General features: G+C 40.6%; 1 protein-coding gene across 1 annotated transcript in view; it reads left to right on the forward strand.

The window, feature by feature from the left end:
• Positions 1-343: 343 nt before the first annotated feature.
• dph1 (diphthamide biosynthesis 1) overlaps positions 344-20273 on the forward strand; it is a 51572-nt gene continuing 31642 nt past the window's right edge. The window contains exons 1-3 of the mRNA XM_070829116.1: positions 344-418; positions 2750-2899; positions 11965-12028. Of these exons, the coding sequence (XP_070685217.1) occupies positions 367-418; positions 2750-2899; positions 11965-12028 (266 nt within the window). The 5' untranslated portion in view covers positions 344-366. The remainder of the gene's footprint in view (positions 419-2749; positions 2900-11964; positions 12029-20273) is intronic.

Genomic DNA, 20273 nt, shown 5'->3' on the forward strand with positions numbered 1-20273 from the left:
TTTTAATGAATTTTATGTTTTACTTTGATTTTATTGCATCAAACTTATTTGATTATGCCAACATGGAATGTAAATCACTTCGAAACCATTTTAGTGTATGAATTGGGCTAACGATACTTTTTTCCTGATTTAATTTAATTTAATTTAATTCTCTAATTAAATTTTTTTTTATCATTTCCACTGTGAACAGTGGGCATTGCACTTAAAACCACAGGAATAATGCACCGCTGTGTTCCTGGTCCTGCCCTCCTGTCCCGCTCAGTCACATCGATTGCATCGGTGCTCGATTTCTCTCCACTGACCTCTTAAGTCGATTGGTTTCGCCTTTCCGTCCCTCACGTGTGTCATGTTTAGATTGAAGAAAACATGGCAGCGCCCCCGAGTGAAGCTCAGATTGTTCCTGCCAAAAAGCCCAAAGGTAAATACTAACGTCGAAAATTAAATATTTAAAGCAGCAGACAGATAAATATAGAACTTCTGTAGTGACTCATGTTGATACCTGGCTTCCGCGTCTGTTGGTGACACCGACACTCAGGTGTTTTCAGTCTGGCCGTGATGCAAACAGGAAGTCTGCTGTGCTTGGTGTTTAACAGCTGTGTTCAGGATCATGATCAAACATTTACCTTTTTTGGCTAACAGTTAGCCTTTCATAATCGGTCAGCGTTCAGGCAGGCGGACATCTTAGCTGTGTGTTGAAGTGTTTATGAAAGATGGTTATTTTCGTAGAGAATCATCTTTCCTCTCATCACATGTTTTGATGACTTTCAGCAGAAGATCAGTGTCTTTGCAGGGTCCACTCAACAAGAATTAATCCCGTGGAAATGTCACATGTCCACCTGAAAACCGCGACATATTCTCTGGTTACACGATATATACAAATACAAACTTAGCGTTCGACATCTTGGATGAAGCAGCAGTGTTTTAGTTATCAATCATCAGCCAGTGATGAAGACACAGTATGTGAGTGTGAATTAGTGCCGACGCTAATGGTGTTTACCTCACAAAAGAAAAGTTACATCATCTTCCTTGGCAGCCGTAGTGTTGCAGCAGTGACACTGCATACCAACTCCGATTAAAATTTTCATTTGTCATTTTTCCAACATGGTTTCCCATGATTGCACCATTTTTTTTAACGAATCTGTCTTCTAATCTGTTTCCACTTCAAACTTTTGAAAGGAATATAAACACAAAATAAACTATTTTGAATAAGGGTGTGTTTCTATCCTGTATACAGGAAACACTGATACAGCTCTGATATAACATGAGCTGCAGTTCTCAGTTGGTTTCCGCTTTCTATAGACGAACGAGGGGCTCTTGCAGAGGCTGAAGTGGTTTGAACAGTTCCATTCAGTCCTTTTCTCTCTTAACTATTGACGGAGAAAGATCCAGTAAAAAAGGACCTGAAATGTTGTTTATTGCGAGACACTGGGCAGGAGTTCGCTTTAAGGTTTTTAAGATTTTGTTCAGCCATTTGTAGAATAAGATGGAGCAGGAGCAGTAATGTCCATTCACTGCGATTTGTGTTTTTATTTCATTTAGGTTCCAAATGTTTTGCTTGTGTTTTTGTGATTTGTAATTTAAGTATGTAATTTACTTACTGTGTCGTGAAAATGACTCCTATCAGTGGATTGCATCTGTGATGGGAGGGGGGGTGGGGGGCAAACAAAGCAGTGTCATCAGTGTCTAGTGGCAAAGATTTGCCTTAATTTATGAGCCGTGTGTGACAACCTTTGTATTTTTGGAAACTACATTATCTTAATGGAATGCAATCATCATTTTTAATTTCTGCTTATTGAACTCAACACAGGGCCAGTTAACTGAAATGAGAAGTCCAAGTAAAGAAGTGCATAGCTCCGCAATAATCCGTAGAAATGTAAGGCTATCCGTTAACTGTTGCTTAACAAAAGATAACTAACTAAAATTTGAAAGTAATTCTAAAAAACAAACAATGTGTGGCCTGTCTGTATAACAAACGGCAAAAACGGGAAAAAGGGGCTACAGAGAGGTACGCTGCGAGCTCTACTTCCTCTTTGTCCTGTGAGGAGGTTCAGACTGTTCAATCATAAAAACTAGAGGACCTTGGGGTCGCTCAGTTTTTTTTTGGCATATTTTGAATGTAGACTGGACTCTAGACCAGATAGCTAAGAAGAGCCATACACACCCCTCTTGTGACCTTGATTTCTGAAAATACAAATTTGTTCATCATTCCCATAATAAGACATAGGCTACTTGAGAACAAGTGGGGCTACATCATAAAATCTGAGCCAAATCTCTCTCAGCTTTTTTTGTCACATTTCAGCAGCAATTTCAAGCTTTCCAGAAGCTTGTATATAATTATGTAAAAATGATGCTACAAGGACAAATTTGAGGTGCTCTCCACTTCCACAGCTGTCTCTCATAGCTCATAAAAGGCAGACTATCCCTTTAGAACTGTGAAAGTGACTTTCCTGATCAGTATAACCCCCCCCCCCCCCACACACACACACACACACACACAGACTGTAGAACATGTCTGTAGCCTGTTTTGAAGCACAAATCTAGCTTGAGTTGGTGCCTTGTGACTTGTACAGACGCTCCTGCTGTCATTTATAACTTCTTATCTGACGACCTTTTGCATGATGGTCTCATGTGTGACCGGCCTGTCCCCAGACTGCACGTAGATTTAGGTCCATTAGATACAGCGTTCTTCCTTCAACCTGTGTTCACCGCATTGCTAACAGCTCAATCATATATATATTTTTTTTTTCAGTCCGAGGACCACGGCGGGTAGCCAATCAAATTCCAGATGAAATCCTGCAAGACCCTGAGCTACGGGAGGCTATCAAAGCCCTGCCTGCAAATTACAACTTCGAGATCCACAAGACGGTTTGGCGAGTGAGACAAGCAAATGCAAAGAGAGGTGAGCTCTGTTCTTTATGAATACACTTATTTCATTTTGCACAAATGGGGCTCTATTTTTACTCTTCTGACAGAGACGGTCAGCAAATGTACTGTAGGAAAAAGGGCCTGATTCAAACAATAGACGAACAGCTCTAGAATAAGCTTTATTGCAAATGTAAAAAAGGTCTTGGTGGTCCTCACTGGAGGTTTAGCATAATATGGACATCATGTACAAGCAGAGCCAATCATGTATTCCACAGTGTCTCAATGATTAGTTGAGGCAGTCTAAGAACGGTTAGGTCTGCACACAGAAATCAAAACTGCTTGTGCCAGAGTGTTAAATTGCACAATTGACTTAAATTAAGCTGAGCTAGAGCAGAGGCTGGATGAAGTAACTTGGAAGTAGCTGCCTGCATTTAGATAAGGGGAAAAGCCACAATGTATAGCCAAAATAACTAGCAGGGATGTGGTACAAAATATGCTTTGTGGTAAAGTATCTGTGTCCGAAATACCTGACACTGAGTGTGACAGCCATCACACGGTGCCACTATGTCATCTTGATTGAAAACTATTTATTTTATGTCCTTCTATGCCAGAAATACAAGAAATTTTAGCTAAATATTTTTTAAACACACACTCACTAACAATTGCTTTGCAAGTTTAAAGAATCTCAGCAGTGCAAAGTGAACGTATGAACAACGGGGATACCCAGCATCAAGACCCGTGTACAGCAAAGACGATGTGTGCAAGCACTCATCCAAAATGCTATCCAAGAGTGCATCTGTGCTTTGACCTACTTTGACTACTTTATTGTACAATTTCTAACCCAGAGGTACACACAGATTTATCCAGTGTTGTGACAAATGTAAAATGGACCATGTAGGTCATCCCACAGTGACGATGCCATTCAAATCTAACATCACTGAACAAATATTTAACAACAGCAAAAACTGTAAAGCAGCAGGAGATGTAATGTGTTTGTGCCTCTGTGGTGATTCAGAAAAGGCTTCTCTTTTTTTTTTTTTTTTTTTTCCTCGTGGTGTGTTCACTCTTCAGCATGGACACCAAAGGGAAGCAGGATGTTCCTTACAAGTGCTTCCACGTTTAGTGTGTTTTGGAGTCGAATTTGTAAGGAGGGGTGTGTTAGCCTTCTTTGATGTCGGGGAAGGGGACAATTCCCCCAGGATTTGTGCTTATGTGTTATTGACAGAGTTGGAAGGCTGCACTCACACTGCAGCTGATGGTGCTTAAGCTCCGATTTCTTCTCACTATCCAGGCAAAACAGATGCAGTGGAAATCACGTTTTTGAATTCCTCTCTTACCCCATATTGAAAGCATAATGTGACCTCATAAATATGAAATACATTTAACATTTGAAACCCAATCTCAAAGTACAAGGACAGAAAATATTCAATTTATCAGGTCCAAAACTGGGCAACAATTTCAGTCGCCTCTCTGACAGACTGTCCAGCGGTCATGTTTCTTGTTGTGATAGTATCTTTTGCTCATTGGTGTTATTTCAGGATGAAGGTCATTTAAACAGATACATGATATGGGTCACTTAAAAAATATGTAGTCAGATCTGAGCAAGAAAGTGTGGCTTTAGTAGCAAGGCCTGCAGTGGGATTGTAGCCTCAGTCTGAGTGTAGGTACAGAGAGAGGCGTCGCTCACACTGATGTATGTTGTGGTCTATGGCAACAGGCAAATCATTTTTTGTTGGTATATAGCTGCCGTCTGTCACATTTGATAAAAATATTACATTGTTTTAGTAGCCCTTATACCAGTATTAGGTTATCAGAAGAAACCGAACAGAAAAAAGTGTGAATACAGGAAGCTTTGAATGCGTTTAAAGATGAACTACATTTCAGAATTTAAAAATCAGTAGGAAAAAACAAGCACGCAAAGAATTAAGAATGATGATACAGTACTTCACTCTCACTGTTTCTGGAGGTAGAATAGTGTTTTTATTAATGGAGGTAGTATTACCTCTCAGGCGCCCGTGTGTCACTGGCCGAGCCTCCCCTTTAAGGAAGGTGTCTGTGAGGATAACCTGTGTGTGTGACAGAGTCTAGTGGGTCTAATGTGAAAATGAGTCTGTGTGTGTGTGTGTGTGAGAGAAGCAGGCTATGGGCACATGGCCACAGCCACTGAAAAGTTCATGTTATTAGCACTAATAATATATATGCATATGGGCATGTGACTATTGGATATACTTGAAAAAAATGTGAGCCTACCCTGGCCATAATTACACATGTACGTCACTTTCTTCCCCTTAGCATTGTTATATGTATATTTTGACTTTTCAACATGTTCCTGTCAAACAGGTCATGAGATAGTGTTACCACAGCGGCCTCCAGCCTAAGAAACAAAAATGTCAAAATGTGGAGTCACTCAGTCTTTCCTGCCTTGGGTGGAAATATGCAGATGGCGCAGCAAGAGGGTTGAGTCTTTTGTTTTTAGTTGTCCCTGTGGGGTGCGTACGATTTCCACAGCTTGCTGGCTTTGCTTTTTTGGTGTGTGACATTTTTTATCAGAGCTCTCTGAACTCAGAGAGCATAACTCACCTTATCACCCTTGTCTCTCTCAGTTCCGCTTTGTGTCCATCTGCTTCTTTGTCAGCCTTTGAACTCCTCTAGAGTCTCTTGTACCGAGCTTTTGAAATAGATGACTGGGGAACATACAGTAGTGTATACAGAAATTATTTTAGCTAGCCATCCTCTCTGTTCTGAGTTTATAAATACTCAAAAGCTTTGTGTTGTTTTGCCTAATTCTCCTCATTTTAATTTAATTGAGTGTTGTTTTGATATAACCTGTTGTGCATGTCTGCTCTTTACAAGAGCCGCTTAGTTGTTTTAGTTGTTTTGTTTTTTTCTAACTGCTGTTGACTGTCTAAGGTTGATTGCATTACACATGCAGTTAAGATAAAGACAAGTGAATGAAAATTTAATTAGCTGATAATAACTAGCTGACTTGAGTCTAGTGTTTTGTTTATAGAGAAACAATTGCTTGAGCGATCCCTGGAATAGGAATTCAGACCAACAAAAGAGCCAGATGGTTCTACGGGTGTCATCCACAATTATGATAGAGGCAGTGTAGGATTCATATTTGGGGATTTTTTGGGGGGCAAATATTATATATTTGAGAGTAATAAAAATCTGATAATGGCATATTGAGTGAATTTTTTTCATTTGTTTTGTGTGTTTTGTTTGACATAAACACACAAAATAAACAAGAGTTTTATGAGGATTCTTTGAAAATATAATGTGTCTGAGGTATGCGCTTAACAGTGGAGCATTTTTTTCGGGATAGGTTATATGGCCATACCTGAACAATTTGAGATCATGTACAGTGGGACTGAATCTGAATTCAGACTTAGCATTATATACTGGATTTTGCCTTACACACATCTACCAAATCCCATTTGGAAAAAAGAAACAGACAAAACATAGAGATAAAGCCAAAGAAGCGAAAAGCAATACGGCCCTGGGTGTCTTCAGGGACTTTGAATTCATGAAAGGGGTTCCCTGTGGAGATTGTGAAATGAGAGTTCTTCTGTTTTTCATGGTCTTCTCAGAACTGAACTAGAGACAATCAAAAGATTACCACAGTTGACAGCTTCTCTTTAGATGTTTCCTTGAGTTCCAAGACGATAAGCAACATGTAGGCCCTTTGGTTCGTCCTTTTAGTTTCTGCTGTGTCTTTCCATGGTACATTCAGGGAAGGCTGTTGGGAAAATGTATGGATGTAGACGGGGGCAAAAGGCCGACCATAGTGTAAACTCTGGCCGGAGTGTTTCCACCGTTTTTACATTGCCATCAGACCGTCCCTTCACCTGGAGACTGACCCTGTCTTCAGCAGTCCATTACTTGCCGTCAGTGCCGGAACTACTTGCTCTTCAAAACTGGGGGCATGTTTTCTGTTTTCTACCGTAGGTAATACCCTTGCTATGGATAGGTATCTCATACAACCCCACTTCAAATAATCTGGACTATCCCTTTAAGTTAAATTTTGAATTGAGGAGCGCCTCATTGTCAATGTTAAGTACATATCCATCTAAGCCACTGCTCCCCCCAGCTAAAAAGAACCAAGTCAAACAAGTCTAGCTTGACAAAACATGTAGTCTTGCCCGTGGCTGGTGACTGTTTTCTTTTTTCCAAATTACTTAATGGTCCCTCTCTAAATACTCTTTTAATGCATCCCCCAGTAATAGAGCTACTGTTTTCTTTCATCCTGAACAAATACAAAACAGCTGCCCAGTAAGCAGTGTAAGATGGCCTTTTCTCCTCAGTCTGAACAGTGTGTTCCCTTCCAGAAAACATGACAGTCGTGAGAGCGCTGGCTGCCAGTGTAAAGTTCAAACAGATCATAGTCCGTAGTATCCACCGGCTGGACATGCACATGTGGATTCAAGTGTCTGCTGAATCGCGCCATGATAATGTTAAGCACACGTGTTGACATACAATAAGAATAGAATTGGTTGAGAAGTGAATACTGCTGGTATCTTAGTATCCACATCTGTACCAAATGATCACCCGGGGTTACCACAATATCAACATGAAAATATTGAGGAACAAGTACTTGACTTTGTGCCAACATTTTTACTTCTGTGGATATTCTGTGTCATAACAACCACAGTGTATCAGCTGAAAAAACGCTGCGTCGCCAAAGCGCTCACAGCGATGCATTTAGTAGAGGAGCACTTTGCGTTTTCAGCCAAATGTCTTGTGGGACACGGACCATGTGTTCTGTCTGTTGATCTCTGCTCCATTCAGGACTACAGATAGCACTGCATCACATGACCACTCTTGTTTAAAAATGATTTAAAATGCATCCAAATAGACAAACAGGCAATATGTGGAAGCATTTTAATTAATTGGGTGTTTCAGCTCTTTTGTCTGTTGTGGAAATAACAGAAGCCATTATCGCAAATGACAATATGAAGAATCAGATTAGTCTGTGAAAAATCTTAGTTGGAGACGTCCCTAATTATAACTTTCACTAATGTTGGCTTTGTTAGAGGACTGTTGTATTATACTCCATTAGATTTAGCTAGTTGTACCTAATAAACAGGCAACTGAATTTATTCCTTCAACTATTTCATTATGCGCTTTTTTCCTTAATATTTGCCATTTTGGAGTCCAATAGCATACAGTATGCGAACACAGAAGACAGACATGCATTACCATCAAATTTAATCTACCACAGGATAAACCCCATATATAGCCTTATTCTTGTCTTCTTAGCCATAACCTCCCTTTTGAAAATTCAGAGTAATCCCTTGGCTTTGTATTCATGCTCCTGTTCACTGATAAATTGGTCTTTCCCACACTTTTTTAGTTTACCTCCCGTCTTTGATTGTTAACATAATCCCACATGTAGCCTAACTTGTTACACGCTCTTAGTGTTACAACAATAGGGATGCCATATCACAGCATCATGAGATGATTGGTGACAGTTCCCATATGAAAAGTGATCATTTTGTCACTCAAATTGAGAAAACTACACGTGTCCAACAGTGGTCCACATTAAGTGGTATGTCTCCAAGAATAATAAGCCTTTCACATGTGTTTCTTGGGAGACGTTTGCCCTATAAACACATGGCTTCTGAGGCCATAAAATAAACTCCCCTTGTCTCTTTTTATGTCCGCGTGGTTTAGGTGCTCTGTTTTTGGGCAACAGGAGGGCACTTCCAAAGGTAGAAGCAGCTTATTATCCTTGCATGCAACCGCAAGCATGTATTCAAACAGCCACTCCCACCTCCAGCATCTGACTCACCTTTTACCAGTGGCAAATAGATGGATAAAGCTCTTTGCTTCTGTCAGCTGTGGAAGAGGTGTGCCCTGAAACCTTTCTCTGTTAATAAACTTGCCCTTTTCGAGGTAATGACCTGTCTCTCAATGTCTGCATGAGTGCTTGGTGATCCCTTAACCTTTCATCAGTAAGAAATGCACTCGCTTCTTCTGTTCGCACTGCCCCATCTATCACTCCATCTCATGACCATTCTCCCACAACCTCCTTGGCCTTTTGTCCGTCCCAGCTTTTATTGTTTAATGCTGCCTGGCACTGAAGTCTTGAAATTGTTTCAGGCTTAATCATGTGAAAACCTTTGTGCACTGAATTCAGTGCCTTCAAATTGTAAGTGTCCACGGAGACGTTGATGGATTTATTGAAGTAAGGTGTGAAAGAGTTTGACTGGGAGAAAATGTCATGGTAGATTGAAACAAAGCCTTTGTCTCCAGGTTCCCGCTCCATGTGTCAGACTTAGTGACAGGGACTTCACACTGAACTGGTCAACATGTTGTCAGTGCATGTTTGCGATGTTCATGTAGATATGAGATGATCACATCATCTCATATCTACATGAACCATAAATAGACAACTGCTTCAAAAAGGCTAAATGGCAGAAAGAGAGCAGTTGACAGGAAGCCTTGCTGAAAGACAGTGTATTCTAATATAATCCTTCATATCAGAAAGAAAAACATAGCAAAAAAAAGTATCAGCTAGAATGCATTCTAGGTAATGCTGTAATCTTACAGTTACAGTAAAGTGTATTTAAAATATTATTTACAGTTAATATTTATTATATTACATAATAGATGTTCGTCAAATATGTGAATCCTTTGTTTTGTAGATAAAGATGATTTCCTGATTTAAAACACAGATTAGCAAGATGAAGTAGATATAGATATAGATAGATAGATCCTTTAATAATCCTTTACAGGAAATTATAGTGACATGGCAGCTTTCCAAGCAGACATACATCACACATTACCTCAGGTATCTTCCATACTGATGATTGATGATGATGTTCATATTTCTCCTATTCTTTTTTGGAGATTTGGCCCAACATGTGGACACTTTGAACACCTAGAAAACTGAAACTGAAACTTTTAGATTTACTAAATTGACCTCACTAAGTCTGCTTTTTTCCCTTGTAAAGCATTTTGTTCATTAAAATCTTTGCTGAAATAATCAATTAATGGAATAGTCATTTAACAGAAAATGTATCTTGAAGTGCATTAGTTGCAGCCTGAATTGGCAGAAATATTTCACTCATTATCAAAATAACCATATTTTCTTTCTTCACTCATCTCCTACTCTGCATCTCTTGTGTTTTACTTCTCATCCATTCCATGCTCTGATTCCTGTTCTGCAGAGTTACACTTGACATCATCAATAGCTTAGCAGTCTCTCATACCATAGTGTCATCATGTTTATTTCATGGCTAGATGACAGGATTAATGTATACTAAATCATGGATTCTTTAGGATTTTTAATGCAAAAACCACAAGACATATCTCTTAAGAATTACCCCCCAGGATGTTCAGATTTTCATCTACATTAAATACCAAGAAAACACGATAATATTATCTTGAAAGGGAAGCTTAAAAGTTGCATTTCAGTTCGTCTGAGATGTGGAAGCTAAAAGATTTTGAATGGTGTTGAAGTCTGTGAAAAAAATATCCAGTCATGTGAAACTAATACAATTATCTTTATTTGCAGAAATGTAAAAATCAGAGCAGTTTAAGTCCCGTCAAATGATTATCTAAGGAAGTGACACAGATTTAATGATGTAAAGATTAAAAAGAAAATATTCAGAAATGCAAAACACAACAAATGGTAGAACACTGCTGCAGGAGAAACAGTTGATCCAGAAGAATCAACTGGTCCAGCAGATACTGCAACGACATTAAGGACCAGGATCCAAAGTTAACATCAAAAAAGTGCAAAGTCGAGTTTCATATTAAAACATTTATTCACATTTCAAAGCAGTTCAGAATGCCTTACAGTTAAAAAAGATAATAGAAAAAGGTAAACATAAGTTTAAAAAAAAGAAAAAAGATTGAGATAAAATTATAATGAAGTTAATAGTTAATAGAAAATCCTTTACATTAAAGAGAGTTTTAAGGAAGGGTTCCAAAAGGAGCACTGACTTACACTAGCTGATGATTTTAAGCTTCAACCTTAATGACCAAATAACCACAACTCTCTGTTGCCTCTTTGGTGTTTTAAGATGGTCAGATATTGTGTTGCTTACTATTGTTGACTCCATCTCTGTCTTAGAGGCTTAATTACATCTTGTTTTCAAATGCTCTTTCTACATTTTCATTTGAGCTCATTTATTTTGAGTGCACATATCTGTGATGGGCTCCCACTTTCCTTAGAGAGTTTTGCAGAAAACACATTAGTTAAATTTCCTTTGCCCACCATAACCTTATTCTAAAAATACCTCCACCTCCGTTTCAGAGGTGGAGAATCTTTCATGCAGTACTGATCCCTGCATTTACATTAGCAGCAAATCCAGCAGAAAGTGCAACCTCACATGATTTCTCCCGTCATCATGTGCATGAATTTCGTTAAAGGAATACGCATAAAGGAAAGGAGCTGCACTTCACTGGTTGCAGGCAGGGTGCCATTGAGATGACAGGCAAACTGCTTCCAGGCCCTTCTGCCTGTTTGATTAAAAAAAAAAACATGCCCGTTTCTCGATGCAGAGTGAGTCTGAAATGAGGCGCAAGCCACTAAGTAAATCCTGCCCTAATCGAGGTTTTTCCATTTGTTCATCCCAGTTGGTGTCACACATCAGTAGATCAGCAGGTCAACGCCATCAGAAGGACCAATGCTTGTTAATTGGTTGATTGATTTCAATTTCATAGCAGCCCCATCGGTTTGTCCATGTTGAATTTTAGCTCTAAAACATAAACTTGTGAAGCTTTAGAAGGAGGGGGGGGTTGTTTTTGTGTGTTTCAGTAGCAAAAAGCACGACAGTGTGACTCACTGAGCCAGTGACAGACATGGAGACAGACAGGAAAAAGATTTTAATGGCACTGTACACGCCGTGAGCTGTAGAGCTAGACCTGTGGTGATTGGTTTGGACTATATTTTAAACAGCCCGTCACTTGCTAAAATAAACCAACAGTTCTACGGTGGCTGACGGGAAATTGCGCTGAAATTTCACTATTTGCTGTCAGTGGAGCACTCTCAACCAGTAGCAGAGTCTATGTATAGCTGTGCTATCCAGGATTTATTGAATAACATGCTGCCGTCATTCTAAGTATTTTACTGTTCTTTTCACTCTCTAGTGGCTCTGCAGCTTCCAGAGGGCCTGCAGATGTTTGCCTGTGTAATCGCTGACATCATTGAGGGGTAAGATTTATTTATTTTTTATTCATTACGCATTTTAATAAGTTATTTGAGAGTCTATGAGCAAGCAGCAGGTGTAGAAGTCATGCCAGTTGAGTAGGAACTTAAACTGCAGCGGCCACTTGGTACTCATTAGGAGAGCAAGAGCTTTATCGTAATTCCCCGCCATCGACTTAGGGATTCAGCAGAAAATGAGACATGATTACGCTGTTTTAGGACGGAGCAGATATCACAGCTTCCCTTGCTTACAGTTGGAGGAAAGAAGAGACATTATTCTTGTTAATTACATCCTTGTTTCAGTCTGAAGATGCCCTATTGCACACCAGCACTCAATCACACAGACACCACAAAGTTGTTTTTTTTTTTCCTCCTGCAGTGAGAAGTGCTGCAGCATTAATGTGCTACAGACCTAATAATTTGTCTTTTATGCTACATTGTGGTTTGGCTTACACTGTTGAATACAATTTGTACTTCAAAGCTTGGTGAATAGATACACATTGTGAAAAAACTCCTATTCAATTCAGTTCTATTCAATTCAATTGTTTTATTGCCATATGTACAGATAACGACAAGTTTCACCGCACAATGGGCGAGTTATGGGGAGGGCAGGGGTGGTGGATTGCATCTGTTGATGAGTCTGATGGTTTGTGGGTAGAAACTGTCCTTCAACCTGAAGGTCCTGTCCCTAACACTCCTGTACCTCTTGCCAGAGGGCAGAGGAGTGAAGAGTGTGTGCCGGGGATGGGAGGAGTCCTTGATGATGCTGCAGTGCTAGATGTCCTGCAGAGAGGGTGACGGCTCTCGGACAATCCTCTCAGCCCTCACCACTCTCTGCAGGCGTTTGCGGTCAGCAGCGGTGCTGTTCCCATACCACACCGTGATGCAGCTGGTCAGGATGCTCTCGATGATGGCGGTGTAGAATGTCCTCTGAGTCCTCTGAGACATCATATGTGCACTCCAAGGAACTTGAATCTGCCGACCCTCTCCACCTCAAGTTCCTGAGAGTCCACATCAGCGATGACCTCAGAGGACATGCTACACCGCCATCATCGAGAGCATCCTGACCAGCTGCATGCGAGGGCCACTATGAAGCACCATGAAAAACGGCTCTGTGTTTCTATTCCCCTCCCTGGTTGTTGTCTCTGTGGTCTCATTTTACCTTCAGTTGGTCTCTTGTTTCTCAGGAACGCTGTACTAAGTGTTTTCTCAAAGAAAATGGCTGCTATCATTAAACACTCAGAGTGGCTTCTTTTCATAGGTGTTCAGTCAATACTAACCTGATTAAGAGATGGGCAAGATGAAGAATAGAGTGGCTGCAGCTGTCATAAACTTTTCAGGCTATGGGTATCTGTTCCCACACAGGAAACCTGGGTCACATCATTTTGACTGCATTATTGTGCTCTTCATGCTTACATGCCAAGACCTGTTTATTTACCATTTAAATGGTAAAACTTTTTTCTTGCTCAAAAGGGTGTTTGGCAGGGGGGTAGTCTTTCTCCCATACCTTAACTCTCTTTATCTATCTACTCTTTTTGCTCCATCATTTTGTTCATCTTTTCCCCAGCTGTATCTGACCTTTATCTTTTTATCACACTCTTTACAGTCATTTCTACTTTTTTTATCACAAGAAAGATGATAGAGTGAAGTTTAGATGATAGAGTCTGGTCTTATCGGTCCTGGTGCTATCAGGCTGAGTTGCCACCATTTGCTGCACGGCTTTTAAACCTCACAACTATGCAGTCCACATTTATATGTTTGAATTGTTACTGTCCATCATGGAGTCTGCTAAATCGCCCCCATCTCTTCTAATGAGAGCAATTAGCGGGCACTAATTGCTTTTCTCACTTACTTCATACCTCGCTTTCTATCGCTCGTCTCTCTGTATTTTTCACCCTTTCTTTGCCACAGACTGTAGCAAAGAAGATGGTTCTCACGGTTTCCCTTCATTAGGTCCTACTATAACGGTTCCCTTTAGCTATTTTGTCTGTGCTTTCTTTCTATGTAAGAATTTTTTCTTTTGCATTTTTTTTCTAGCCTTTCCAGATTTAACAAATGGGTTCTTTGAATCCTGGATAAATATCAGAGCTTCTGAGAGGTACTGAACATCTTCCATCTTGTGCACAGATCACTTTTGAATGACATCGATCACTTTGGGTAGTGACTCAGGGATGTCCCAAACTTTTTTTTTTGCCCCAGTCCTGAGTCCTAATATACAATGGCTCCGTTACCAAGCCTGATACTCGATATTGATCAAATGAATATATCAGGAAACACAGCCAAGGGTATTTGTTAAAAGTCTACACCCATAGGATGGGAAGCTGCATTGTATAGTGAAGCCTAAAAGCCTGCATTTAATGGCACCCAGGAAGTCCAGTTGCCTTAGATTGGAAACGTGTAGATATCGTAACATGGCTGACCGAGAATCTTCGTAGACATGCTTTGCTCATGTAAAGGCCACAAGAACGTCAGCTTAAGTTGGCAGCCTTATCACATCTGAGGGCTTATCGGGGCAAACAGCGAATGGAGGTCAACGCCATGTGGTGGTTCCTCACCTCATGATCTTTGATCCTGATGTGGGGATGAAATTGCAACATTTGTAAGGAGGAACTAAAAGACATTAAGGTCTTTGTTCAAGTCTGTCTCCACTGTAACCGGATAGATAGTTTCCTGGAAGTCAGAATAGTCTTGATAACAATCTTAACACAGGAGTTCAGAATTTCACGGATTCTTTCAATGGCTTAACCTGCAGGTGAAAGCTGTCTATTGCTGCATGTTTTATCTGGCCACAGATGAAACTGCTCGGAGAAACCAGGATGTTCTGCTGACATGCCCGTCAACAGCAAAAATGGAAAATTGAATAACTCCCAACTCAAGTATCTCATGTAAATGTGAGATAGAGAATTATGTAAATCAGACCTTGCTGCAGATACCATTTCTGAGCACTTTATTGTGGCAACAGCCAAGCTAGCTATTACACTGATAAAAAATATAAACTCTAGCATGTGACTGGAGGGTGGTGTCTGGAGAGAGTGAATGACTGTAGCCTTTGGATGATGTTACAGCTGCAGCTGACCTTATGTCACCCAGCTTATGTCGAGGGTTACTAGAGGTCCCAGGAGTTGGGTTGCTCTGCCATCACCATCACTGCCACAGTCTCTCATACTCAGGAGACAGGGCTGAGGTCCATATCAAAATGGGGATGAAAAGGCTAAGCTGGCCTCAGAGTAAGGAGCTTCAGTGGGGGGAAAGCTAAGTCTTAATGAGGACAATCTGCTCTGAATTATGGCCTGCTGCAGTTAATACACACAGTACTCAAAACACTCCCTTTACATGTGCACACTTTTACAGTCACAGTGTAACAACATTATTGCTCTCTCTCTTGATGGTGTTTACAGATACTTCCTCTAAAAAGACAGTAGAACTGATCAATGCAGTAAAGGACAAAAAACTAAATATACTAGTGAGTCAATACAACTCCATATTCCTGTATTTTAACATTACGTCACTAACCTGCAGAGGCTTTCAGCCATAATAATCTAAGTCATTGGTTTTAAATTCATGCTATATAGGCTAAAAAAAAGTTGGGAGCCCACTTGACACTTTTGTCTTTACACTAAAGTCCTCTAATGTCTGCAGTCTAAATGTCACCACATGTGAAGCAGCAGTCCATTTATTACAGTGCCATCTTCCTTTATCTGATTCTCACTGTCTTTTCATTTTATTTTTTGCTTCGCACTGTTGACATTGTTATAGGAATTCAAAGACTTATGAACTTTACTTTCACAAGTAAACAAAAGGGGAAAAGCTTTCAGAATTGAAGGAAGAATTGGAAACTTGTGCAAGCAGGCAATGATGCATGTGCTGTCACTCTACCATATGTTTTATTGCCTTTGATGGTATGCCAGCTGTCTTGTTTTAGCTTTGAAAGATTTTATGAACTTAGTTCAGTATTTACTGCTGCTACTTTTGTGTCATCGGTGGAATATAAAGAGAGTAGCAGAAAACAGGGTCCGCAGGGCTATCGCCATGTCCTAATCCTGAGGACAGGACTAGCATTTAATGTTCCGTCTCTGTTCTCCCGGCACGAAAACCCTGGGCCTCCACATGGAGATGCTGGCCTGTAACCTAATCCGAGGTCTTGTACTCTGATGTTTGGTGGTTGAATGACAAATTTGCTGAGCACACATGGCCAAAGGGCTCCTGTTATTGAAGCAAAAACAACAGTAAAACATGGCACACTCCTTTCCCTGTCTGAGTCGGAGTTCTCTGGTTGATCATTGACTGCGAGAGACAATATACATGTTTTAACTCTGCAATTGTTTTATTGTTTGTTTCTCGTATATGTACCCAGGACTCCCAGTAAAGCAATATTCATGCTGAGGTAAATAAACTGAATTGAATTTGCATTGAAAATAAGGACAAACTCACTGTAACAAAAAAAGTTATCTTAAAAGTAAATCTCATAATTTAACAAAATATTTGTGGAATCATGTCATCTATTGGTCTTTTGATAATATGTTGTACATGTATGTGTTTCCACCGTCAGACTTTTTGTTTGTAGTTTTGACACAAATCTCCTGCCTGGGGCAGGTTTTCTTCTGTGGTGGTAATGAGTTTTTCAGTGACAGCCAGTGTTCTGTGCGTTGTTCGGTGCAGTAGGTCTGAGTTCCAGGCAAAATAACAAAACATTTAGTACAGCACAGAAAACATACTGTATGTGATCAATGCTGATACTTAATTATTCTTGGTGAATCCAGTAAAATTAGCTTGTTGGTCATGAACGCCCAGTGCTGTGGGTGTCTGTGTCTGCTAAAACCAAAACTGAACTTGCTGCGTTCTGCAGAGTCCGGATCACTGAGCTTAGCCAGACTCACGGAGGATGCCAACAGGGGGTACATCCCTGGAAAAAAAAAAAAAAAAAACACCCATGCAAGAGGTTGGTGTCAGAACTGCAAACGAAAAGGGACCTGGCAGTGTAACCGTGAAGCCAAAAGTGAGGACAAAAGTCTCTTCAGTGAGAAAGAGGCGGAGGGAACTGTAAAAAAGGACATCAAAATGTTAAAGACCAGTACTTGATGCAATTATACAAGTAATGTGTTTGCAATTTACGAGTTTTACTTTTGAGATTTCTTGTTTTGCTCCAATGAGGTCTTAAATGCTTAAATGAAGTCTTAAATGAAGTTTTGTTTGATTATATTGACACGAATCTGATTCCATAGTTAACAAAATTAGATAGTGTTACAATGTCACTTATCTTATTAGTTTTGTGATTCGGTGGTGGGTTATTCCAAAGTAGGAGGCTTGAGTGTTACATTAGTGTATCATTGAAGTTGGGGGTGAGGTAAAAACTGATTGGGGGAGATTTGTGGAATACTGTAAGTCTAACTGTAGTGTAGTGAACAGAAAACGGAGTAATATAGCAGAACAGAGAGGAGCAAAGATTAAAATGTATGAGTAATATTTTGTTGAAAGCTTCAACAGTCACCAGAATATTAATTTTCCGTAAATCTGGAAGGTGCCCTAAACCCATTCACTAGTTACCAATTCCTTTAGTTTCAGCTCTTTCTGCAAAGTAACAGTCAGCAAAAAATATCTCAGGTCTTCAGATTACAGTATAATGAGGCCCACATTTTTGATTAATATAGAAACAAGAGTGGGAAAGAAGCTTACCCAAAAATGGCCTTATGAATAAAGAAAGATCGGTGACTAGGCCCTCACTTTGCCAGAGATGACCAACAAGACCTGGCATTGAGTATACAGTGATGAGTCAGGGATTTGCAATTTGACAGTATCCCAAAGCAGCATCATAAATGGTGTCTCATATCAAAGGAAACTGAGCTTGATGGTGTCACAATAAATGATGATAATCAACAGTAAGATGTGGCAAAAGATAACTTTCTTAGACTAGAATTTTTTTTTTTTGTGAAACACCCCAGTTTTTGTGCAAGCCTCTTAACTGGTCAATGATGTTTTCAGTTTGGGACTCGGACAAATGACAGCCATCCCTTGAAATGTTCAAATGCTTGAACAAAACACCCGTTTCAGTCTACCTACCTTGTGTAGTTGCTGGTTGTATGCTCAGAAGCCGCACTTTTAGCCACATTTTTAGCCACACTAATGTTGTGGGTATATAGTCAGTTGGTCCACCACTATCTCCACAACTATAAGATGGATTGCAATGAACTGTTGTACAGACATCAATGGTTCCCAGAGGAAGAATCCTCTGACTTTATTTCTAGTACCACCAGCAGGTTGATATTTTAGTTATTTTAGAATATAGCCAGTTTTCCATTTTCTTTTTTAACACACTGTAGCTCTATGTCATAACAAGTTTTTGCAGGCTATCATGGCTGGCAGACTTGTTGTGATGCAGGTGTTTAACAGTACGGAACTCTGATATAGTGAAAAAAGTGTTCAGACAACTGTCTGAAAAATGTGTTAGCAGCAATAACATGACTGCCAGAACAAGAGCAGGATTCAGTCAGTCTGATCAGCACGGAGGGCTGGTGTAGAGGCAGTTGGTTCAGAGATGCTCATTGTTGAGCCCTCTGGAGGAGTTATGTGTATGATTCAACAAAACGTGATAGAGGACACTCACATGGTGATCCCACTGATGTACTGTACCTGTTTTCTGTCTCTCTCCATCATGTACTATCCTAGATAACTGTCAGCATAGGCCCAAGATGGCTCAAGTTACAGTCATGTCAGACGCAGTGTATTGGTAAATTAAGGTGCAGTATGCACACATGGCCCCCAGACATCTCCGGGTCCTTCAGTGGTGCCGTTTTCATCCATCAGAATAGATTCCTCTATATTCCTCATGGCAGGTTGAATGATTTTTGTGAGAGCAGCTGCCACAGCCCACAGCCTCCCAGGGTAAATGTCAACTCTACCATTAGGAAGGAGCCTGGTAGGAGCCTCCCCACACCTTCTTGCCTTTACATTGTCACAGTCTTCACAGCGCCCACAGCACAGCTGAGCTGTAGCAACAGATCTGGGTGTATGTGTGTGAGGGAATGCGTCTCTGTGCCAGCTTAAATGTGCCTGTGCTTTTGTGCATATGTGCACCGTGGCTGTGTATCTGGGCCCACGCTAACTTCTGTCTGCTCTTGGGGTATGAGAGGTCCTTGTATATGAGGTGTTCATATATGAGCTTGCAGCTTTCCCATAGAGCCATGTGCCGTCTAATTAGCTCTCCTGCCAGGCACACCCATACTGCCTGCCTACCTGAAGCTTATGCTGAAATCCAACAATATCTTATCATCAACAGCCACCTGCAAACCCTGTGGAAACCTGTCAGTATTAGTAAGGCTTTTCTGTTCCTCTCTGTCGTCGCCTACCGTCTACACAGCTGGAAAGAAACACATGGAGACATGCTTGAAGACTAAATGAGAGAGGAGAAATTTTAATTTCCCACCCAGTATCCCATGCCAAATTTGTATTTGGAGTGGAGCATTTTGTCTGTACATTTTCTGCTATAATTGTACAAAGCAAGCTAATGGGTATTCGATTTGCTTTATAGGATAAATCCAGCGGCAAACAGCATAGAGGGCAAACTCAAGACTAGTCATTACGACTACCGCAGGTGGGGTTTTGTCAGAGTGGGTATTGGTTACCTCCTGGCAATGATGTAACGCTGATGCTGTCTCAGGGGATTGTGGTGTCAGGTAGTGGTCTGGCCGAGTGTAAAATGAATCAGTCACACCTATGTCCCAGTGCACATCACAGACAAAGGGCTGGAGGACCACCAATAGACCCACTGGTTCTGTCTTTGCTAATCACGTCTCGTCCAGGCAGACTAGAAATCCTGATAGGTGCTGACACTGTGTAATATGATATCTAGGCAGATAGCTCTTTGAAAATTGCCTGAGCTGTCATGAAAATACAATTGATTCCCTCTACAGAGTGAGTAAGAACAAAAGGTCACTTTGGCTATAACTTGGACAGAACTAGGAAAGCCAGATAGAGGTTCTGAGTGTTTATTCGTAATGTCTGGCCTTTTGACTTCCAAACGAAATGTGAAGATGGCAATGAGAGCACAGTAGTTGCTCATTCCCCCAATGAAGAGACCACCGGTGTTATCTTATACTGAATACTTAGATAAGAAATGCTTAGCGCTGAAGGTTATGGCCCCTCTCCTCCCCTCTGTTCTGTCTCCATCACAACCACTCAGACCAGCCATAATCACTCTCATTTGGGATGGCACAGTCCCAGGCACATGTTCATGTAATTGCATTCACAGAGAGCC

This window comes from Pempheris klunzingeri, chromosome 4, assembly GCF_042242105.1.
Source record: "Pempheris klunzingeri isolate RE-2024b chromosome 4, fPemKlu1.hap1, whole genome shotgun sequence".
NCBI lineage: Eukaryota > Metazoa > Chordata > Actinopteri > Acropomatiformes > Pempheridae > Pempheris > Pempheris klunzingeri.